General features: G+C 45.6%; 1 protein-coding gene across 7 annotated transcripts in view; it reads right to left on the bottom strand.

Moving 5' to 3' along the window:
* The window catches only part of MBNL3 (muscleblind like splicing regulator 3), a 93,654-nt gene that overhangs the window by 36,343 nt on the left and 32,628 nt on the right, over window positions 1-24,683 (bottom strand). For all 7 annotated transcript variants that reach the window (XR_001864956.1, XR_001864954.1, XR_001864957.1 and 4 more), the window contains exon 2: window positions 23,616-24,615. Coding sequence is in view for 4 of the 7 variants with exons in the window: in XM_017743254.1 (XP_017598743.1) it covers window positions 23,616-23,789 (174 nt within the window). In the remaining 3 variants the exon portion in view is untranslated. The remainder of the gene's footprint in view (window positions 1-23,615; window positions 24,616-24,683) is intronic.

Raw genomic sequence — 24,683 nt, 5'->3', positions numbered from 1 at the left:
CAACTTGAGAAGGACTTTGCTATTTCAACTGAAATTGTGAATATCATTGATACCAGCAACCCCAGCTTAGTGTGAAACTTTGTTCTACTTTTTTGTTTCCTCTCAAACCAATTTGTTTAATTCTAACAGGGGGTTCTACAAACAGAACTCTTTTACTACCAATAAAAAAACCACCATACAGCACGAGGCCTTGGTCTTGCAGACAGAGCCTGTAAGCTGAAATCAGTGCCCACACAGTATTACTGGTTTCAAGGACATGTATTTGTAAGAGACAGAGGTGTGCAGATGCTGCTGGAGAGCAAAGGCTGTGAAGTGCTGTCAGTCAGGCCTTCGAGGACTCAGAAAGACTAAATGAATCACTGCTACACTCAGATTCAAACCCATACCTTTGGTCTAACTCCTCCTCATAACATTTTGATCCTGAGCACCACCAACCACTGTGTTTCACCACGGCATATTGGAAGCCACAGCTGAGTTGAGCTGCCCTCTCCAGCACCACAGTAAGTTGTTCATCTCTCAGACGAATTTTAGGCACTGATGATGTGACAGAGTGACACAAAATGTTCCCAGTTCAGACATCTTGCTATGTAACAACTTTGAAGATGTCTTGCTCTATAGTGATGGGCCCCACTAGTACCCTCTAAACTCCAACACTGGTAGGGGTGAGCCTTTCTTCTACCCTTCCATCACAACACCCACAGTTCTTGGTACTTCCCAGAAACGCACACACTCTTCAAGACCAATTTCAGCTCTACAAAAGCCGACAGAAGGACAAAGGAACTGCCATTTTAAACTCCTCAGTACCAGCTGCAACACAGCAGGGAAAGCAACAGGAAACCGGTAGCAAATCTGCTGTGTGGATACCAGGCTGGGGATAGATAAGGACAACTCCACTTTATACATGTGTGGCTTAGGAATACAATGTGAGAAAATACAACAGGAGTCAGGCCCCCAAGTTTTAGATGAGCATATTTATGCTACAAGGCACAGTTTTCCTGCAGGGACTAACTGTGGCTCCAGCATATCAAAAGCTCAGCATAGGGCACAGGACAGTTCCAGGGCTGTGCACAGAAGACCAACTGAGACATTCTCCAAGCTGAGTGTTGCACCAAAAAGCACCTGGAGTGGTCACTGCACATGTTGGGAAGGGGCCTGGTGACTGAACTGTGCTGGAAAGCAGCACATTGAGCCTGCTGGCACCAGTGCAGCCATCCTCTTGTAAAATTTGAAAATTTGAAATTTGCTGCTGTCAATTTAGCCTGAGTACTGACTCCAGGACAGGCACATTCCCACCCGGTCCTGGGTGGCATACAAGCCTGCAGCCAGGGAATCACCACCCAGTAACAGACTGCTGCTGGCCTTGGTAACATGCTAAATATAGCTGTATTTTCTGGCTCCTCGCAAAGTGGAAGGAGTCTGAAGGACCATATTCATCAGCTTCTTTGCCAACTACAGCCAGGAGCGAAAAGCATATGGACTGCACTTTCCAAGGCTTGAAAAATGGATATTAAAAATAAATCATTAAAGGATTTTATAAGAGTATCTTCTCCCCATTTCTTCCCACACACTCCCCCACCCATACAGTAGGCTGCTGGCATGTGATTGACTATGTGTTGCCAACTTAAGTCATGCTGTGATGGCATATACTGTAAATGGCTGGCATCTGACACCAGCTAACGTGACAGCACTTGCACTGCAACAAAGCCAGCTGTTTGGAGTGCAGCACTGATGGCAGCACACTGAAATCCAGTGGAAAAACCTGCATTATACTGGCTGTGTGCAGTTTGCACCTTGTCATCTGCATCCTAGCTTGGAGGGATGAAAATAAGAGCATTCTGGGTACTGCACCAGGTTGGATGAACCTTTCCTAAGCATGTTGCACAAATTCTCTCCTCCCTGGCTGCTGAAGTGAGTTGAACTGTGATGCAGAAACAAGGCTTCCAGCATAAACCCCAACACTTGCTCACGTGTGCACCAGTAATGCAGTTTGTTACGGTCTCTTTAATCCCGGACACCAGTGAGGGGTTCCAGACACACATTTCTGGTTTTAATCACTGCACACTATGTCTCATCAATCATCAGCAGTTCTCATGTGAAAATCTTCACGCTAATGCGGCTTTTCACACACTGGAGGCTGCAGAAGGTTGGTGCCCTGACTGTGCAGTCTTTTCCACAGACACTGATGACATGTGCAGTGACTGACAGCAAAAAGAATGAAAAGAGACTAGGCAGGAAAGGATTTCCGTGTTTTGCACAAAACCAGGCACCAAAACACAGTGTGTCGACATAACTTTTCTCTGCATGAAGCAGCAAATTTCCACCTCCCCAAGAGGAACTCAGTGGGGAGGCACATTCAGAGATGTGCTGGCCCTGCTTACTCAGTGCCTGTCGCTCCAGTGCTGAGGCATGAAACACTCTCTGCTTTCCATCCCACTCACCACATGCACATAGAGGCTCTCTCCTGGCCATGGATCCTTGCTCCTGCCACAGCCTTGCATGGCTTTCTCATACACAATACAACTTCAACCACCATGGTGTCTGCCCCACATTTGCAGGGCAGGCTGCAGAACTGCCATAGAGCATGAACTGATCTGCAACAGTGGGAGGCAAAAAGTGGGAAGCTCAGGGCTGCATCCCCGTGTCCATGCAGCACAGCTAAGAACATATACTGAGCAGCACATGCTGTTCCAGGTCTACCCCTGCTGACATCTGCTCTTTAAGAAGAGAGAGGAGGTAGACTTGGTACCTGGTAATGCCCAAGCTCTTAAGTCCTTCACCAATCCTCTAAGGACTTGCAGCTTCAAAGCTACCCTCCCAGGACAGCAAACCACCAGTGCACCACCTCTATTCAAGTGCTTTGTGCTCACTACCGTTTGTCCCTAAGCAACCTGCTCCAGGGCTGAGCAAGTGGAATGCCGGCTGGATTGAGTGGCACGTCCTACCATCTCCAGTGCCCTGTGTGGCTTATCCAGCCACCTCCAACGCTGCACCACGCTCCTCTTTCCACACAGGTAGAGAGCTGCGTTGGAGGAAGGGAAATAGCTATCCATCTCACTGCTGGATCAAACACCTTCCACTGGCAAACAACATCAAATAGCATGGAAATGGCGTTTTCAACTAGAAAACAAAGGAGGCTGGATCTGACAAGTCAGTCCGATCATTAGCGAGTGTTACCTCTCAGATAGGTGTTCATGCAGCCCAGCTGTCACTCGCTGCAGTTCAAAGCCAGCCCTGAACACACCTTATCTGCAAGTCCTTTCTACAGGCTAATGAAATGTCAGAAATTATGCTGCCAATTGAGCCAATAAGAACTGCAACCTTGCAACCTCCAATGAACATTGACCCTGGCCCAATACATCAGGTAACTTCTGCTTAAGAGCAATGCTTTCCTCCCAGCAGTGTTGGAACAGCTCTTTTTTAAAAAACTTTTACAGAGAAGTTTTAAAGTGTAATTATGTACAAAACACTGCTTGAATATGTTCTCATGGGAGGATGTTAGCCCACCTAAAAGCATCCTAAAAAGCAAGTCTAGACGAATGTAGTGAAGTGATACATCTCCCCATTGCCCACTCAGATCACCAATTTTCTTTGTACCCATTACTCATGTATTTCCCAGACATGGGACTCCAACACATCAGTCTCCTCACAGCTGATTTTCAACTGCAGTTTTGCTCCACTTGCAACAGAAACCTAAAACTTCTGGTTTAGGCCAGAACAGGAAATATTCCCTTCCTCCTTGAGGAAGGACCCATACTTAAAGGCTGTGGTCACATCTACCCCCCTTCCTTAAAACTCTCAGCTCTAGACTATGCAAACTGTCCTCTTTCAGCTCTCCCAGCACAGTCTCCAAGCTTTTCCTTAGGCTACTCCCCCAATCCCTGCTGCTGTGGGTACCTGCATGGGGCACTGTGCTCTACCTAACCCCTGACCAGGGCTGCGCAGGTACACAGATTTTTTCACATGTCCTGCAGACGACACTGCTGTTTTTACATCTCTGCATGGCATTTTCTTTCCTACTAACAATGTAACATTCTTTGATTCACTCTCAACAAGCCTTTTCCAGAACTACTCCAGACCCAGCTATGCTGCACCCGGTATGAGGCAGCTGATTCAGTCCAATGCTGTTATTTCATACTGTTTTTACTGAACTCACTTGCCTTTTTATGGATTACTTTTCCAACCTGTCAAGACTATCTGCACATCTGGTTCTCTAAAGAGTATCTGTAGTTCCTCCCAGCTCAGAGCACGCTTGTTAAGCATACTCTCTCTATTCCATCATTCAAGCTATCAGAACAAAACAAAACCAAACAGTTGCACCAAGCACATCCTTCTAGACTGCCACTGAACTGAGTTTTCCAAGCTGTTGTGGATAGTCACACAGAAGTTTATCCTCTGCTTTGTTCCCTGTCTTATTTGGAAGTGGATTTGTGCTGCGTCAAAGACTCCCAAACATAACACCAGCACTCCATCCTCCCTCTCTGAAATAACTCATCTCAAAGGGTTTCCAGTTCTACTGCTTTTTCTGCTCCTCTTGGGACAGATGTTGGCATTCTGGAGAGTCCGTACTCTGCACCCCTCCTATGCCAGCAGCCCTGCTTATACAGTATTGGGTACAAAGAAGTTGGTGGTCTAAAGTTACTTGTAACAGCAAGAAAAAATACAGCACAGCTGGCTGCTGACATTTTTCAAATGCAGGTGTAACATCCATTTACAGAGAGCCCAGAGACTGCTGTTATGGTGAGGATCTGGCTGTGAATAGATCATAGCTGGAAAGAAAAAGTAAAATATATCTTCTAGTTAGTATTACTAGATGGCAATCAGCCTCGAAGGCAAAGGAAACAACACAGACTTCCTACCATACAGAAGTTTCAATTTCAATGTGTGGAAATAAAAATGCTAGAGTTAAGGTTAATCTGGTAGTTTCCAGCCATGGATGATACATAGCCTGTGAAATGCATGTTCTTGCCAAGAAAGAGTACAGGTCATGAATACAGAATTTGCTGGAAATAGAATTCAAACAGCCCATAAAAAGCACAAACCACAGTTTTACAACATCTCTAGGATGAGTTTTGCCTAACTTTGAAATTCCCACCTCTAGGTCCAAAGAGTCACCTCCCTGAGCCTGCGCAGACAGATGAGAAGAAAACTGCTAAAATTTTGGCCCAACTCAGCTCCCCTGCAGTCACTCGAGAATTGTTTGCAGATTTTATGCTGTTCTGAATGATGCTCTGAGCTGCAGTAGCAGCATGTCAGCTCTGACACAGGACTGTTGAGGTGAACAGGGACATGTCTTTTGTCAGGGTACAGAGGACAAGAGTCAGATCTGCCTTTCCACATAACTTCAGTGGAAAAACCAGAATAGCTATCACAAGCTCCCAGGGCTACCAACAATCCCAGCACTCTCAACGCAGCTGCAGCCTGTCACTAAAACAGCAACTGAACTTCATGGCTTCAATGAATGTTAGGTCAAGCCTTTTCTGAGCAAGCCTAGACTTGACTTTGACTGAAATGAGTGAACCTTGATGTTTTGCATGATTCCAAATGAAAGCAGGTGACATTTGGCAGCTACAACAAGAGTTTTGGATCCTTTTGAACTGAGAGCTCAAAGCAAAGCTCAGTGGCACATGCAAGTGCAAGGCAGCTTGAAAACCCTTGGAACACACCAAGCAGACACACTGCGTTCACCCCACTGAAGGGAGGCTGGTACATTCTGCACAGTCCCAGTCTGCCCCTGATGCATTTTACACAGTCTACCCAGTTTTCCTCTTCCTACAGCTGTGGGGGAGAGCCTTGGAAAGCCAACCAATGTTTGAGCTTAAAAAACCCAAAGCATTATATCCCTCTGCACCTTGAAAGAACAGGTCAGCAAAGCACAACCACTTCAGTCCAGGTAGGGTCTAGCTGTATGTCCAGGGAGTTAGAAAAATGCACAAGGAATGGAAAGCAGACACAACAATCCCTAGCTCTAAGATACTGATGCTGCTCTTCAGCCTCTCCCTGTGACTGTTCTCCTGGGAAGTTTTTGCTCTGCAGGGAAGATGGAAAGAAGGACAGAAGGTTAAAAACGTCAGCATCATTTTTGCAAAATATATTCAAATCCAGAAAAAAAGCTGCCAACAGCCAGCTGAGGAGATTGCTGAACAAACACTGCTGAAGACCCGTAACACTTCCATCTCTTTGTCTTTCCAGCCTTTGTCTGTGAAAGCCAACCTCTACCACAGACCCAAATCAGGCTGTAGGGGCTGTGCTGTGTGCCACTGGCTCAGGGGGATGTGCTGTGCTGGAAGGCTCTCTCCCATCACAGGACTGGAAAGCTGCCCCTTGCCACCAACACATGATGACCAACCCCTGTGGCACATGGCCAAGCTGACAGGGCTTTGGTCATCTACTTATTGCATAGTTGGACAGGTCACCACCAAAAGGCATATAAAGGGCAGCAGCACTTTGCCCTAGCAGGGGACACGCTTCCCACCACGTGGCACAAACAGTTTAGCAGCTGAACAATTTCACTAGTATATTAAAAATGTACACTGAGCACATCACAGCGCTTCCCTCGCACCAGGGTAAGAGAGTGATCAGTTGCAAATGCTGGCAACAAACAGATGCACAGCGTGGCCAAGCCCTACTGCACATGCCAGCCCTTTCAAAGAGTCTGTGTAAAAGTGCAAAGCATGTAGATGGGGGGGGTTTGCAAGATCAGATGTGCTCTGCTGGAACTCAAACATGCTTATCTAGGACTTGCTTAAAATCTGCAGCCTCAAAATGCTTGTCATACTTGTTTTTGTTTCACAGCTCAAACCAGAGCAGGATATAAAAACAAAGCAGAGAGCAGTATTTCTATGTCCTCATCTCCCTTTTTGGTAGCACCTTAACTGGTGACAGCCACTCACAGCCATTGCCAATCACTTCAAACCACTGACCTCGGCAGGCAAATCCATCTCCAGAAAGAAACGATGGCTTGTTACCATAGAGCTCAAGTATTAAAACAAGTACTATCACCCTGACATTTTAAAATATATTTTAATTAGGAACAGGGGGGACATGCAACTACTGCATTCCAGTAGACTCTAAGCAGCCACAGGCACTAGCGTAAATTCCCAAATCCTTATTCACCTGGCAATTAGGGAACCGAGAGCTGCTGTGAGTGAAGTTTTGCACATTGCTGAATACAGCAATGTTCCAGTGAGTTTCCCCAGGACACCACAAAGAGGTCATGGCTGTCCTCCTGCTTTCACGCAGGATTTTCATTCCAAGATGTTTGTTATACTTGAAGGTTCTTAAAAACTGAGAGCAGTTATTTTGTTGGGGAAAAGCCCAGTAGCTCCTTCATTGTATTTTTACATCTTGACAACTCTTTCCAGCTCTGTTCCCCTGCCAAGCTGTCGTCTTTGAGGCTAATGGCACACTCTGTTATGCTCAATGAAGAAAGTGTATTGATTTTAATGTTTTTGGTTTGTGGAACATTTTAGCTTGCTCCAAGCAATGGACAGTGTTTACCAAGTCCAATAAATATATATTAAAAGAGTATGGATGGCACTGTCAAAGTGTATTTTCTGAGCTGTAGAGCCACAGAGCAGAAAAACATTTATCTGAGAGATTAATACTTCCAATAACAGCAATCTCATGCCACAAAAGACAGGAATAAAGACTTCATCAAGCTCCTTTCTTTTGTACTTTGATTATGCTACGTTTGTGAACCATATCAGTCTGTTACCACCACACATTTGAAATGAGGTTTAAACAGAGTAGAAGTATCATCATTCAGAGTTCTGAACTGAGCATTTTTAATGTTTTCCAAGTATGATTCCACTACTCTCCTAGGTTCAGGAATGTTACAAGCACAATAAAATAGGCTTAATACAGTATCAAAAGGAGTCTCTCTTCAAGACAAGACTTAACAGACCTGCCTGGCCACAGACCTGATGAAGGAACTGATCGATAACAATTACAGAAGGCGGCATTTAGTGCCCAGTAAAGAGAGCACATTTAGGAGCATGTTTAGCCCTGGGACTGCTGCATGTACAGAGTAGGATGTGGAGTAGGTGACATCCAGCAATGTTAATATTCCTGTGGGCTTCAATGTGGGACTATCTCTAAGTAAAAAAAATCAATTCTACCTAGAAGATAGAAACACTGGCAAGTTATTGATTTTTCTTCTATAATAAATTACAAAAAAAGCCCATGCCAGCTCTCTGGAACAATATTGCACAAGTACTGTATTAAAAAAACACTACAAAACCCCACAGATAAACAATATTAAACTTCACATATGTCTTCTACCTTCCATCTCCCTCAATTGTGTCCCTCCTGATTGCTACTACACCAGGCCAGCATTTGAAAATAGCAAGTGCAGTTTCTCTTGTCCCTTAAACCATCTTTTCATTGTAAATCCCATAATCCAATTCTGTAACTTTCACCAGCTGAATCTGTCAAGGTCATACAGAAAGTTGATGCTTCTGACCTTCCTCTACCTACAGTGTCTGTTGAATATTACAATTGCAGCAGGCAAACCACACATAGATAGAACCAAGCAAAGTACATTAAAGCCCAGGAGAATAAATGTTAAAGTACTGTGTTCATGAATACAAATATCGGACATGTGACCATCTCCAGCAGCCTCACGCCTCAAGTTTACACAAGGGAAAAGGCAAATAGGGAAGAGCAGAAATTGATAACTAAGTATCTGACCCAAACCCTGCCTCCTGTTCTGTAGAGGGCAAAGTCATGCTGAGAAAACCTCATTCTCACTGTGTTTCGGAAAGCAAAATGAAATTGCAAATAAAAAGATATGGAGGTGGCTAGGTTTGGTTGGGTTTTTCTAAGAACTTGGCAAAATACAACCATTTACCAACTGAGGATTAGCCCAAATTTTGTGTTGTTGCTTTGCTCAGAAAGCAACAGCTAAATGGGCACAAACAGATCCCTGTTTTTCAAAAGACAATGAAAAAACTTTTAAAAAAAATTAATTCCATCTGGACTAAATTTCCAGGGAGAATCTTCAGCCTGGGAAAAAAAAAACCTGTGCAGGATGTGCCTCAGCCTTTACTGTGGCGCTGCCACGGGGTGATGCAGTAGCACCCTGAGCAGGGAAGGATGTGGCTGGGCTCTGCCAGTCCGGCTTTCCACACTTCAGGTGGGAACACCAAGGTGTGTCAGAACATGACACAACAGTCCCTCTGTGCAATAGCTTAAACCAACAAAGGAGGTGACTGCAGGGCAACAGCAGATGCAGCAATACAGGAAGGTGATGGCCTCAGTTGCCAACACAGGATTTGCTCCCCGACATCTGTCAGAGCCAGGGGTTTGATGTTCCAAGGCACAGGACACCTTTCTGCTCTTGGCTAGGATTTGCCCCACAGCAGACAGCAAAGCCAGCTTGCCTTGCTCCTCACCCTGATGGCCCACTGACGTCCCCAACTACTTTTCCAGGCTACAGTTCAGTTCACCAAAGACCAAGCTTTGCCCTCATGCTCCTCTTTCAGCTACACGTGCCAGGCATATTTGTGCACAGCAGCACACTTCCCCTCTGCTCTAGCTTTGCCGAGAAGCTACCAAGAGACCAGAAATGGGCTGACTGTGTGCCACAAACTCCACACACTCTCACTCATCTTCAATCAAGGACCCCAAAGCTTTCTGGTGCATGCCAGGCCTCACATTTCATGACCACAGTATAATGAACTTGCTGTTGGTCAAAGGATTAAAAGGTGCAGATACAAAAAGTACCTTCAAGAGAGCTCCTGCAGCCTGCTAGGCACAGCAGGCAAGGACCACACATCTCACACAGGCCCTGGCTTCCAAAGAGGACATTCAGACCAAGTGATATCGAATCACAGCCCTCCATCTAGGAGGCAGCAAGGTTTGAAGAGAAAGGAAGAAAGAAAAAAACCAAGTGAAAATAAAAAGAAAGCTTGCCTTGTCCTAGGCAAATATTCCACCTTGGTCAGCTTTTGCAGACTGATCTATTTAGTGGGTTGTTTATTACAACCAGTAACATATGCACATTTAAGTCATAGAGGGGATTTTTCTCTTAAAACACACCTTCAGAAGTGCTCTTTAAGCAGCACCTGCCACTAGAAAGCAGATATGTGACCAATATTTGCAACCATCTCAAGGTGAAAGGGAGGTTAAAGCAGTGTAAATGTTAGGAGCTGAACCCATGGAGAAGCATAGCAAGCTGTGGTGGCAACAACCTTTTGCCATGGAGGTAAACATGATGGGCTCACAATGCCAAAGATAATACACTGACATCTTTAAGGGCAAAAGGAGAATTTGGCAATAACCATTCTGGGATAAAACTGCAATTAGGGAGACATATTTAGGTGCAGTTCACATGCATTAGTCACAAGTGCCACACAGGAAGCCAGCTTCAATGAACACGATGCCCAATTCTGCACCAACATCTGAAAACTTTTTAATATACAATGGATTTATTACAAGAACCTTGGACAGAGCAAAATTTCTACCTCTTCTAATTACAACAGCCCTCACAGATCCTGTTCCCACAGTCTGTTATGCAGGCTCATGAGGGTCTGCGCAGATTCACACTCCCAACCACACTCAGCCAAAGCAGGTCCATGCTCTTGTCCCTAACTTAGCACACAAGTAACAAACCCTTCCAAGGAATAGTAAGCCAACACAGACACTGCAAACCAGACTGCTCAAGGAGGCTTTCTGTTCACCCTGCATTCAGTGTTGACCCAGATAGCCAAAATTCAGGTCTCTACACTGATGTACAGCCCAAAGACCCCAAAATCTAGCAAGAGTGGTCTGCTTTCTCCACGTGAAGCTAGGAACTGGGATTAACTGATAATGCATTTTGTAGAAACCATTATTTCAGCTGCTGAGAGGTTAATTCCATGTAGCCACTGATGAGATCTGTTCCCTTCAATGTAACAAGAGCTGTAGGACAGGACACTGAAAAGGCTGTATGCCTAGTTAGGTGGATGTATCTACTTACTCCTGCAGGATGCAACTTTTGGCCTGACCTAATTTCTCCTCTGAGCAGCACTGGTATGAAGTGCCAGAACAGCTAAGAAAAGAATGTGTCCTGTGTGTGCATGTGTGTCTGTCCCAGCTCACCAATAGGAATGGAACTGATCAGGGCTTTCCTTTCATTTGCTTGGTGTTTTGGAGTTCATGTTCTTAATAACCACTAGAATCGCTTGTTTTTGTTTGAGAGCACAAGAGAAAAGCCGGGGGAGGCAGAAGCAACTAAAGCATATCCATGTGGATGTGCTTGCTTATTCAGGCTTGATGCATAAAAGCAAACTGATCAAATTACCATGGGGTTTTTCTGTACTGCTGCTCTGCTTTCTGAACTCCTGCCCTGAGCTGCTTATCCTTGTCCCATTCACCAGCGCAGAGAAGACTGCCTGAGATGCTCAACCTTTTGTAGATGAGGAGGAATGCAAGGGTTACCTTTTGAAGGCTGTTTTCTATTAAAAAGCAATCTTAAACAACATGACTTCCTTAGGCAGCAGACACCTGACCTCAAGTATTTTGCTTTTGCTACTGACAAGAGACACCTTCAGATGCAGCACAATTCCCTTCGTAATAGGGCAGCAAGAAAAAGACCTTTCACTGCCCTCACCAGGCACAGTCAGGATGAGTCAGCTGGAATGCAAATGTTCATTTGCTTTTAGGTGAGATGGGCCCATATAGATGGGGGCAGGAGGGATTGGAGGATTTTTTCTGCAAGGAAGAGTGACCTTTCTTGAGGACATCTGCAGTCTCTCCACCACGTGAGAGGAGTAGCTGCAAAGAAGCTCCAGGATCATTAGCAAGTCTGGAATGCAGCAGGACCAGTGCCCACATAAGCAAACACTCCAGCACTCACTGGAAAAACGCTCTGTTTTAAACCAAGATAGATGGACTTCTGATAGGACTCCAGCAAAAATCCCTGCACAAACTTTTCTTCAAGTGCCTCTGATACAGGCCAAGAAGGACAAAGTAAGAAAAGTGCTAACACTTTTCCCCTGATTTGGCTAAGCACTGAAAGGATGCTTAAACTCATTCTCCAAGAATTAGCACAATCGAAACAGAAAAAAACCCCAGTTTTCAGTAGTGTTTTTGTCCTACCTAATGTGAGCTCTATTCCAAGTAAAGACTTCTAAAGATTTTGTATTACTGGGAACTCTTCAAAAACCCATGCAGAGAAACACAAAACAATGAAAATCCTCTTAATTCAATCTGTGCTTTATCGCACAAGGCCGCAGCAGGGGATTTCTAGCTGTGGGAATACAAATACTCACCAATGCTACAGCTCAGGGTCCTGCTCCAATTACTACCCAAACACAAAATGAGACAGTCCCAGCCTGAAGAGTTTTCAGTCTAAATACACCAGACTTGGTGGAAAAACCCCAGGCAGCTAGGGAAGCCTCAGCAACACCCAGACTTGCATTCCAGTTGCTCTGTGCTGGGCTGCTGCAGCTGTGATGCCCTTGATGCCTCCTGAGCTCCTCCCTCCCGGCAGCCTGCCGGTCCAACCTCTGCATTGCCAGCTAAAAGTGATCCTGCCCTGTGGGAGACGCGATTTCCTACACTGCCCTTCTGTCTTTCAGCCCCCAAAGGACTCCCCCCACCCCCAACTCGCCAAAGGATGGTGCAGAGCAGTTTGAGTGGGCTCTGGTGACAAGCATGACCTGGGCTGTGCGAGGTAATCCACACCCTGCTGTGACGTGCCAGCCAGCAGATGCTGATAGAGCTGGCAGTGATGGGTAGCCAGGGTCCCTGCCACATCCCCGACCTTCCCAGTCCTATGGGAAAGTGGCTTGGGGAGCTGCACTGCTCCTCCCCAGAGTCACCCCCACCTCCTTCCCTCGAGGTCATCCCTTGCAGCTTGGAGAAGGTTTCAGACATCCCTGTCTTGCTTTTATCAACCCTCATGGCTTTCCAGCTCCAAGCACCAGAGTCACTCAACCTGCCTGCCTTGCTCCGGCTCCTACCCTGCCGCACATCATCGAGGTTTTACAGGCAACAGGACGGACACAGCAGGGAGTCAAAATCTTCAGGGGAGGTAACCGTGATTACCTCTTCATCTACAAGGGCACCAGATGCACTGAGAAATAACAATGACTGCTGAAGAAATAGGAGAGGAGAGCAAGAGACTTCCTGGGCTGCCTTGTACAGTCCCTGCAGACACCACAACAGGGACAAAGAGGACAGGGGAGCTGCAGGAGGGCTTGGAGACAAATAGGCCCAGAGGGGAGGAGGAAATGGAGCAGAAAGAAGAAACAGGGCATTAGAATAAGGCTGCAAGTCTTGCACCACTGGAGCAAGATTTGGAGGGTTTCTGCATTAGCAGGAGCATCTTCTAACACCTTCCCCTACAATGTTTAGGAAGGAGCAATATTCCCTCCAAAGAAAACTCTCTGTCTTGAAAGTTTGCTGGTTTATGAAACAAGATTCCCTCACAGTGAGGAAAGAGCTGTCCTTCCTACAGCTGACCTAAAACACCATCATCTCTGCCATGGCAAAGCCCTCCTTAAAGGCTCATCTATATATGTCTGGCTTTCAACTTCCCACCACTCTGAGCACTAAAGTGCTACTGCATGGGCTGAAATGTCCAACCCCATGAGGCTCTTGCTTTCTCCTGGCAAACTCATCCTGGGTTTGCTATCTGCAGCATCACGTGGAAGGGACTTTGGGAGCAGAGCCCAAGCACTGCATGCAGCACAACACTGCATGAACCAACCATTTGGGATCAAGCAGCCTTGAAATGGCCACAAGCCTTACCCATGCTCTGATCCTTCAGAAATGGACAGCAGGAGGAAGAAACATAGATCAGTGGGATCGGCCAACACCATTGGGATTACATGCTGAGGTTTTGTATTCAAACTCTGCTCGGTTGAAGCAGGGCTCTTTAAGGACCTAATCTCCGTGTGACTGTTCCCAGCACCAGCCGTGCCCCAGCGGATAACAGGGACTTAGGGAAGCACTGTCATGATGGCTGCGCTCTCAGGCACGCTGGCTGCAACTCCACTGTGTTGGTGCTGCCCTGGCCACCTCTGCATCCCCAGATAATCCCAAATGCCCCTCTGTTTAAGAGCTGTCTCCTCTCACTATTCACCCAGAGCTGATCACAGCACCTCAGAGTTGATAAGGCAAAGAAGAAGTAATGAGACAGAGTTAAAGCACCATGTTTCAAGCTACTGGCCTAAATCCCCATCAGAACCTGGTGTGGGTACTGCTGGGCAGAGATGTGGACACCATTCATGCAACTCAGCTGGATTCCAACAATCTGTAGTAGTTGCTTTGGATTTTTTTCTGACACCAGTGTAGGAGAACAGCTAAAAGTTAGTGCTGTGTTAATGCAGAGCATGGTCAGAAGCAAGACAGAATTCGGAGACCACTCACCAGGGCAATGAACTGTGATACCATACCCATTCTGGAGTACCAGCTAAACTGCTGCTGGTTCCCATTCCCAGGACTGTTAATTTAAGCAGAATTTGCCTCTCTTGTTAATGGTGCTCTGTGCACCTACCTCAGCAAGGGGTGGGGACCAGCAGCACCCACACAGCAGTTATGCTGGACTGGGTGGTGGGTCTTTCTCTCTACTGAGCAGACAGATTAATACACAAAGTAGCTTGTTTTAAGCATTCACATTCCACTACTGTAAGAGGAAAACTCCTTCCCAGAGCACAGGCTGCCACCTTTCAAACAAAGTCAGACACTGACCTCCTCCCCCACCGCCAATGACCTTATTAGCACTGATCATGGTTCTAATAATATCCTGCATTGTAAGTGGGCCATCTGCCGTAACATTTCATTACAAACGTGGGTTATTGCTCGATTTGACTATGCTCATGTCCCAGCAAGCCAATTGTGCCCTCTCAGGAATATGATTCTTCCTTACAGCTTTAAGCTAAATGCTGCAGAAAGGCACCTCCAGGTCTCAGCTTTCCAGCTTGGAGCTTAAGTATGCAGAGAACAGCACTGAGCCATTCCCAAGTGCTGGCTTCAGACAGAGGAAGTAAAAACACAGTTAGTGGTTAATAATCCTCACTCCAGCATCCAGCTCCTCTGACAGTGTGGACACCGAGTAACCATGTCACTGAAATCCTAAACCAAGGCCAAACACTAACCAGAGGTTCAGAGAGCCAGATGTAAAGCCTAGGGCTTCCAAGAGATCAGCATTACTTTTGTGCCATGTACTTTCTACTGTGTGGACAGCGGAAAGATTTTACTATCCTAATGCATTAGCTATGATTTAGCTGAATATTTTCATTGCCATTACAGAAGAGGGGGCTTTCCTAACAGGCAGGTAAGCTTACAGAACTAAGCACGTTTGATAGATATTCCTTTGGAAGGAGCCAGGGTTTGAAACGCTTACTCAGTTAGGACACCTATCTAAAACACCTAGAGTCCTGCTACTACAGCAGCTCAGCTACACTCAGCCTTAAAATACTTTTTTTTTTTTTTTACTGCTCCTGTGGGGTCAAAAAGTGCAATTAGGCACAGAGACTGACATTACAACACTTTGAAGCAGTCTGCATCATCACAAGGCTCTAAAAGCTGGTTTTCCAAATCCTTGGCCTTTCCTCTAATCAAAAGACTGTCACCAGACATGGCATGAGGACTATATGGGGGTGAGGAAGGGGGTCAGTGCCTGGATCCCTACTGTTTTATGAATAGCAATAGAACAGTATTAATAAGCCAGAAGTAAAACTGCGCCTGTATGGGCAACATTCACCCAAGGTCTTCAAAGCATTTATTTTAATACCAGCAAAACAATATTTATAGGGGCAGATTTTCAAAGAGCTCAGCTCCTCACTTGGAAATCTAACCACTTATTGAAATGCTCTGTGAGAGATGTCAGACGATGGGCTCTCCAAAAAGCCTGGCACATCTTGTTTATATTTGTTTTAAAGCTTTCAAACAGCTCAATTACATAAAAGCATGTTACTGCACCCTCCTTCAGAAGGGTGAACCAAGTGACAGAAAGCTATTGTCAGCTAAGGGATTACATCAAACTGATGCTATGCCACTGAAGAAATCCACCAACTCCACACACTCATTCAGTCACTCCCCTTGAAGGCATCTTTCACCACCTTCCCCCCAGCTTGTTTTGCAGGCCTAATGCAATCAGGAGCATGAGAAGTCCCTAGGTAGCTTCACCAGCACTGCAGCAAGACAGGACATCACAGTGACGTCTTTGCCAGACTCTGTCCAGGCATAGAGACATGTAGGTTTGGTGCTTCTATTTCAATCCCAGTGTTAGCTACTGCTACACATCAGGGCTGGAAGATGTAATGCTTGAACTTCTTCCCTAGAAGAATTTGTCAGTGCCACATTTTGCAACATGGCACCGTGTGAGGTGCCAGAGCTCACAGTATGCACACACCCATCCTTTGTGCACCCTTGGCCAATTCTGACTCACAGCAAGCAGGGGTAAACGCAATCGGAGACACTTGCTATCTGGGCACAGCACCTCATCTCCCTCCTCCCTGTGCAGAGGAAGACCCTGGGGCTCACAGAGTATCCCCCTGCTGTTGTGCTAGGTCACAGGTATGGAGCTTGTGCTTGCAGATCCCAACTGCAAACTCAAGATGTGCGTGCAAAGAAACTCCCAAAAGCCAAAGGTGGCAGAGGAAATTATCACTGGGCAGCTCTCCCCCTTTAGAGACTGGCTGAGAAGACCACTTCCCAGGCTCAAAACCTGGTGCAACAGCTCACTCCAGCACAAGGAGCTCTCTGCTGCCCGCAAGAACTCTACAGAGCACTTAAAATCAGGCTTAAGTATTTTACAGAACCGGAATCTTGGTCTGGAGGGCTTTGCCCTTAAAATGGGAAAGCAAGCTTCAGAAGCAGGAGGTGCCATACCATGACCAGTGGAACATTGCAATATGCCCATAAAAGGTTTCAAAATGTATCTGCTTAAGTACACACAGAAGCTCAGAAGGGTTTAGAGTCACATCCCAAAAGAATTTATCTCCTGCATTTTCAGGCAAGTGTGAGCAGCAGTCAGCACTTTACCATCATCTTCCCAACCAGAAGCCCAAGGTTACTCTTGGCTAATATTAATAATGTAAATGCTGCTGGCTTTACCCTTTGAGGTGGGTGGTTTGCTCACACCACAGGGAGAAGAAGGAAGCAACATGAGCTGCAGAGGAGCAGAGGCCCTGCACTGCCAGGGCTGGCTGGTGAGGAAAGGAGAGGCAAGGCTGGCAGCAAAACCCCACTGCTGAATGTGTTTGGCCCACCTCCCTGAAGAGGCTGGCCTCCAAAATGTGGTCTCAGGACCAGTTTGTGGGCACAGCTCTGCTTTCCAGCATGTACAAGGGGAAAAGCACACAAGTCTGAGGCCCAAGGAAAAGCTTAAATAAATTAATCAGATGCAAGAAGACAGACAAGGATGGTGTTCTGTGCTTGCTCCTTGCACTGGGAGTGCCTCCCAATGTGCCAGCCTGTGCCTACACCTCTGCCAGCCTCTTGAACCTGTCCCAGAGACACCACACATGAGACTGGCACTCACACACAGGCAACAGCAAAGGGATCTGCTGCTCCTGTGTGGGCAAGCCCTCAGGAGAAACGTGGGGTCTATTTGCACAGCAAATACCCAGTCACCAAATATGCACCCTCAGCAGGAGTACAAGCAATGAGCTAAGAAGAGAGCATCCTTCCAGGGTGGCACCAGAACTAGACTGTGCACCAGGAAATCTACAGACATCTCACCTTTCTTGCAATGTTACCATGGACAACACCAAGTTTCACAAAGCGCAAGTCTTTGTAAAGGCCCAGGTAGTGTTCCCTGCTGAGGCTGCTCAGCTACAGAAAGACCCAGTAGAGATAAGGACAAGGCCAACCTCTTTGCCCTCCATAACACACCTCAAAGATCACCTGCTTGCTTTAGAGCACAGACAAGAATTCCTGTCAAGGACTCTTGCACTACATCTTTGCAAATGGCTGGCAATGAACAAGACCTTCCTGAATCTCCCTCCCTGTCTACTGGTGTCCTTGCAGCACAGTCACCAGGTAACACCAGCCTGTTTCCAATTACACACATTCATCACCCAGCAGCTCTGCAGAGAGCCACGACCAAGGGAATTCTAGCTGCTGGACTTTGTATTCATTGTCTAAAGCGCTCTGTCCTCCTGCTAACCCTGCCACAGTGGCAGCAACCTGCAACAGAGAAGCAAGGGGACAGCTCAGAGCAGCAATCTTTTAAACCACAACTGCAAAGCCCACCAGTGCTCATCTGTCACGGTTCAGCTGTCAAAAAGTCACAGATAAATGAAGTGAGACTACTGGGCCATCAGAGAAACCATTGGATAACACTAAACAAATCAAACAGGCTGTGCACAGACCTCTGTTGCACAGAAAGATCAGCTAGACAGATTAAAGAAACAAGGTGTATCCTTTCCCTGGAAAGCTGAACATGACTAGAGAGGGTCACACATGACCTTCAAGTAACCAGCCTTGACCCCACAGAGAGCATCTGCAGTTCAGACACCGGGGCAGGCCTAGGAGATGCTCAGCCACATGCAGTGCCAGGTACGCTTCTCCATCAGTGCTCTCCATCCCACAGATGTGCCAAAAACTTCTGAAGACACTACAGAGAGTATAGACAGCATGTGTGCCAATTAAATTAAGCTGTGAAAACATGAAGCTTGTTGTAATCTATAGACAAGAAGGGACCAGGCCTAAATTATTTTTCCCCCACAAGCTCTCTATTCTCCTTGAAATACCAATTTATTTCAGAGAGAAATACAAAGAGAAATACAGAAATTAACAGAGAAGACAGAGAAATACAGTATTAACAGTTTTTATAAATAAAATTGAGTCTAAATACATTTTTCCCCACTTTAAGATGTTTGATTTGGTAGTTCTAAGAAGCACTTATAACATGCCATAAGACACACAAGTATCCAGAGTGGACAGAATTCTGCTGTAAATCTACTGTTGCCACACAGGTAAGTGACTTAATGACCAAGGAAAAGTGGATGTTTGTTACACAGGTGACTTGGCTCAACACTCTTCATGTGGAATATTTCCATCTCCATTACACTGAGCTGAGACATGCAGTCAGAATGTCGCCAAAAATATCACTATGGCTTTGTTTGCTTTCTTCTTCCTCTCTAAAAGTGTAACCATATGCTAAGTTTAGTGGGTGTTTTCAGTTGTTTCCTAGTTTGGCGTTTATTTAAATTTTTAAAAAATAGATTTGATTGCCAACCAGTAACAGAAATAATTCTAGTCAAGTCAGCATAAACCAGGTACAAATTAGCATGAAAACTGTGAGGAACGGCCTCAGGGACATCAGTTTCAAGATCATACAGTACATCTGTTGCCCAAGCAGTGTGAACTTTTTAGATTGCCATGGGGCTTTGAATATTATTACCAAAGAATAACACTTCTTTCAGAAAATAGGCAATTTAGACAAAACTACTTGTAACTCCTTTTTATGCCTGTTCACAGAAAATTTTCACCTTTTTTTAATAGAGTACTGCTTTGAAACGTGATAGTTTAACAACATTTTTTACATTAGACCTCCCAGAGTCAAAATTCATATTACTGAAATTTTTCACCCCACTATTTTCCATCTCAAAATGCTCTTTGAAGCTTCAATTCACATTAACATTCATAAAGAAAATTTTAAAACACTTAAACAGCAAAAAAACCCAGCCCACACCTCACAAAGCTGCGTTCATAAATTTTTTTTAAATCACAAATCCTCAGTGCTGATACCCAAACTGTGAGCAGTATAAATCAAAGCCTCTGTGAACACCTGATGTACATTACCTACATATTTTTATATAATACGTCACCATCTCCTAATGCCTCATCTCTCAGCTCTCTGCTCCAGTAGTGACGAAAGATGATGCTTTTTTTCCTTCCTCACAACATCAGAAACTGAAAACACAACCAATGACTTGCTGGCCAGGAACTAAGAGTCGGACAAGCTCATATCCTGCCCTCTGGATCCAGCCTGAATAGGAAAGTTAATGACTTGATGAACAGCCTACCAAAGTGCCAAAACAAACCTCTGTCGGAATTGCCATGAGCCAGCAAACCATGTTCTGATCCTTACAAAACGCACTGGCTCTGCATGGGACAGTGCACACTGAGCCTGGGAGAGAAGCAATGAACAAACCCAAAGGCCACACGAGTTTACAGGGATGATATGATATCCCTCTCCTTTGCTCAGAATGTCTCTGAGGTGCCACAGGACCTGCCTAGGAGGTACCAGAGAGCACCGGCCACTGACCAGCAGCTGTTATGGCCACTTCTGGAAGCAGGGTGGTCCAGCACAGCTGGCTCTTGTGCCTCTGGATTGCCCTGCAATCAAGCAGTGCAGCCTTTCCTGCCATTCAAGCAAATTAATTCAGAGAACACTGCTTCCAGAATAATAAGGAGGGATGCACAAGTAGAGTGAGAGCTCTCTTGGCATCAGATTCAAATTGCAGCTTCTTGCAAGGAACTATTTTTAAGTTTTATATCAATCTGCTTAAGAAAGGTTCCTTCTACTGCCTACAAATGTGCAAACTACCCATTCGAAGAAACACAGCTCAGGACAGCAAGATCCTGCACTTTCAACCTAATCAAGACCAGATATTTCACAACCAAAGCATTGCACAATACACAATGCCCCTGCAGAGCTTTTTCTGGTGAACACCACCTGAGCATCAGTGAGGGCCCCTATTAGCTTCAAGGAGTCCTGTGTGTTCTTCACAAGATTACAGGTAGCACACAGTCACCCATGAAACAACCGACACTGAGGCAGTCTGACTGCTTCTGGAAGTGTTACTGCTTTTTCCACCGAAACAGGTGTAGAACTGCTATAGGAGATTGAGGGGAAAAAAGGGAAAAAGGGGGATGCAGTAAGCGTATGGATGCTGCACATGACCTGACCAGTGAGGTGAAACTATTGTTTGCTAGGTTATCAGAAGTTCCTGTATGAAGGCATTGTTCAAGCTTAAGAGGTCTCTGAGAAAAAAAAAAAACAAGCAACATCAGCACACAATGGATGCAGATAAGCAACGTCTGAACAAAGCCCTGGGCAGCTGCAAAACAACGAGAAAACTTATTAGCTGCAAGCATCCTATATCCTGCCGCCAACAAAGCAACACAGATGTTCTGCTAATGCAGGGCGTGAAAAGACAAGGGAGCACTAAGCAGCTATTGAGCGCTCAGAAGGAGAGGGTCAGTGTTCCACAGTTGTTGGGTACAAAGACGTCCACAGGATGGGCATGAAAAGCCTCTTAACAGGTCTGAGAATGCAATATCTCTCTGATCACCGGTGAGGGTGGCTACCCTTACAGCCATGAGCCCCTAAGACCACTGCAAACAAGGTTTTGCAAGTTCAGCTCTGGCCAGGAACAGAATGACCACTGTTTGAGGGTTTAGTCCCCAGGGGGTTATCGCCATTGGGAAATGCATGTCGTTAGACAAACACACACACACACACACACAGGCTGCAGCGTTGGGGACCACAGCCCTCCATGGCATAGGGAAACAGGGTTCTGTCCACTGAGAGCTGCTGAATCCACGGGTCTGAAGAAAGTGCTCCAAGACCCACTTTCTTGTCTGCAAAGAGGGGTGTAGAAACAGCCCCATCACCAACCCTTGGCCAAGTGCTCTGCACAGTTGGACCTCTCCTCAAGTACTTCCCAAAGACAGAGTTGTCAGCCCTCCATGAGGCTACCCTAAGTCCAAAAAGCCTCTTCCCTGGAAAATTCAGACCACTTAACCAGCACATACTGGGCATCTGCTACTGTGTCAACAGGAAACTGCAACAAGGACATTATTTAACAGCCAGTTACACCGGAAACACCCCGAGCTGTACAAGATCACACCCTACTCCTTCCACTGTTTTTTGTTTGTTTGTTTTCTTAACATGGTGTTCCCACCCCATCCCCACTGCTGAAGTGGGAAAAGGGGTTGCTCATACCAGTGGGTGGGATTTGAACCCCAGCTGCCCATGGACTTGGTCCTGCACGTCCTCCCAGCCCCAGTTGTGCAGAGAGGGGCTGGCATAGAGAGCCTGGTTCTGCTGCAGGAACTGCACTGCCAACAACACACGTGGGGAAGTGTCACACACCAGGTGACAGCACAGCTCAGAGCCCAGCCAAGCTGGGTGGCTGCACAGAGACACCTCCCCAAGATGCTGCAAACACCAGCAAGGGGCACAAAACTACCCTCCGTAACATGACAGCCCTCCTTTCCATTCACAAACAAACACTATAAAATACGAACATATTAATCTCCTCATTAAAAGTATCTGCATTGCCACTTGCTACAATTCAGAAGTTTCAAGAGCATAAAAAACAAGGGGTTTTTTCCCCTCTATAAAAAAATTGTTTGTCTCTCACTGAGAGCAAACCAGCAATGTAAATGAACATTTGAAAGTCACCGTAAAACTAAGAGAGTCATTGCATATAATCAGATTAAAAAGAGAAAACCTAACGCAAACAGAAAACTTGAGCTTCTTGGAAAAAGAGAACAGAAGTGAAAACTTGAAGAAGCCACTAACAGGAACAAAATGGGAAATCCAGTCTTAGTCCAGATCCAGTCCTGGTCTGAATCTCTGCATATATAATTCTACCAGTTCTGTAACTCATTATGCTCATAAAAATAAATCCAAATCTTTTCAAGCAACAGTTGAAGTTCAAGAGAAAACTTCTAAGATTATAAAATTTTCCAGACTCTTTCTACAAATTTTAACAGGTTAATTACTCTGGTCAAAACATTAAACACAATCTCAAAAATTCTCATTTGCTACCAGTTGCCCATATGGTCTCAGTAAAAATACTTTTGAGAAGCCATACATTTGGGTAAAAGAAAAAAAAAGTGGATGTTCCTTTCCCAAGAACCATGGTGAAGGGAGGCCAGAAAGAGATACCAACATCCCCCTCCTGTAAGCATGCCCCACTCCTCACCGTGACTCACAGCCCAGGTCTTTGGTATTTTTGAAAGAAACCCCTGGAGCTCCAGCAGGGACAAGCATCCAAGAGCCATTAACTGCCTCCAAAATCGACTCTGCAAGGATTAGCACCAACCACAGGGCTCAGCCATTGCTCCAACAGGCCTGGCAGAGCCATCGAGTTTGTGTGTTCCTCACAGAAAGCATTTTCCCAATGGCCATTTCTGGAAAAGTTGTTCTCCAATTATTTTGGCTGGTCCTCATCTACAGGACAGTGTTAGAGTGGCTTTTGCAACTCTGTCTTCAGGAAATACATGTAAAGCTGATTCATTATCTTAAAATGCTGCTTTCATTTCTGCTCATTAAAAGCACATTTCAGATCCCTGCACCAAATGCACAGCTGATGTGATCTGGACACTCAAACACTGGGTTTCAGTTCTCTCTACTCTTCTTATTTCATTTGCTGCCCACAACCCGTGTTCTCTATTTCAGGGACAGCTATATCAGACCTGAGCTACCACTGAAAAATGCCCTGGCTAAAATCCTCTCTCCCTGCAATGCCTGGCACTCCAGGCAAATCGCACCCAATGTCACTCAGCCTAGATTTCAGGAGCTGCATCCCACACCAGCAGCATCCTCCCTGCACAGAGCAATAAACAGCTGTTCTGCACATCCCACACCCCTGCAAACCGAGCCACTAGGAAGGGAAGGAAAAGCAAGGAAGCTTAGGTAATGCATGTGTTACAGTCCTCACCTTTAGGGAGTCAAAGCAGGCAATAACTCGACCATTTTCCACATGGCAACTCCGTGATGGATGGGCGAACTTGCACTCTGCATCAGACCGAGAACAAGTCCCTCTCTGAAACTCTCGACACACTTCTAACGTCAGCCATTTTGTATCACGAACCAGGGAAACGTTCACAGCCATATTAAAAAACAAAAATTAAAATGCAAGCAATCGCACCCTTCCTCAGGGTAATATTTACTGCTGATCTTCTTTTTTCTTCTTTTTTTTTTAAAAAAAGGGTAAAAAAGTGAATTCAAGTTAAACGTGAAGAAATAACTAACTTGTTGCTTTGGTAGAACTCCTATTCATCAGCACTTAGGTTTTCATTTAAGTCAAATCGTGTTTCTTTAAACAAGAATTAAACATAAAGCCAATCATAAAATAGAAATCTTATCAGAACAACTGAAAATCAAATTAGAGGCCAGCTCCTAAAAGTGCAATTGTAGAAGTTAAAATACAAGTGTTATATTTTGTGCCACTGCCAAAGTTACTTGCAAATAACTGGCAGATTTTCAAAAGAATTCTGTGCTCTCCAGTTAATGGTTTCAATGATTCTTGCAAAAAGCATATGCTGCTGGCAGCACTTCAGTTTGTGGAACGGTCTCGGTCCTTGGGGAGAAAACTTCGGGCTTGGTGTTTTTTTCCTTCTATTTCTTGCTTCTAAAAATTATGGTTCATGAGCATCAAAACAGGCAAAAGGATGCCTGATGTTTTTTCTCCTCTTTCTTTTCTTTTAAATATTTGCTACATAGTCGGGGGAAGGAAAAAAATAAAATGGCTGAGCAAACTGCGTGTAAATGGGGAGCAAAAAAAAAAAAAAAAAAGGGAAAGGCTGGAGGAGCCGCCGTCAGGGCACGGACCGCAAGCAACGCCGAATTAAACAGAGAGGGGCGCGAGGGGCAGAGAGAGGCAGCCCTAGACAGAAATCCAAGCAGCGGTGGCTTCAGGAAAGGCACTTTTCAGCAACCTGCAGGAAAAAGAGAAATAGAATCAGCCAGGAGCCTGCGGCCCCGCTCGGGCGGGCGCGGGGCGGCG

The sequence above is a fragment of the Corvus brachyrhynchos genome, unplaced genomic scaffold (assembly GCF_000691975.1).
Source record: "Corvus brachyrhynchos isolate BGI_N302 unplaced genomic scaffold, ASM69197v1 scaffold220, whole genome shotgun sequence".
In the NCBI taxonomy this organism is placed as follows: domain Eukaryota; kingdom Metazoa; phylum Chordata; class Aves; order Passeriformes; family Corvidae; genus Corvus; species Corvus brachyrhynchos.
This window is presented reverse-complemented; position numbering and strand designations above follow the sequence as displayed.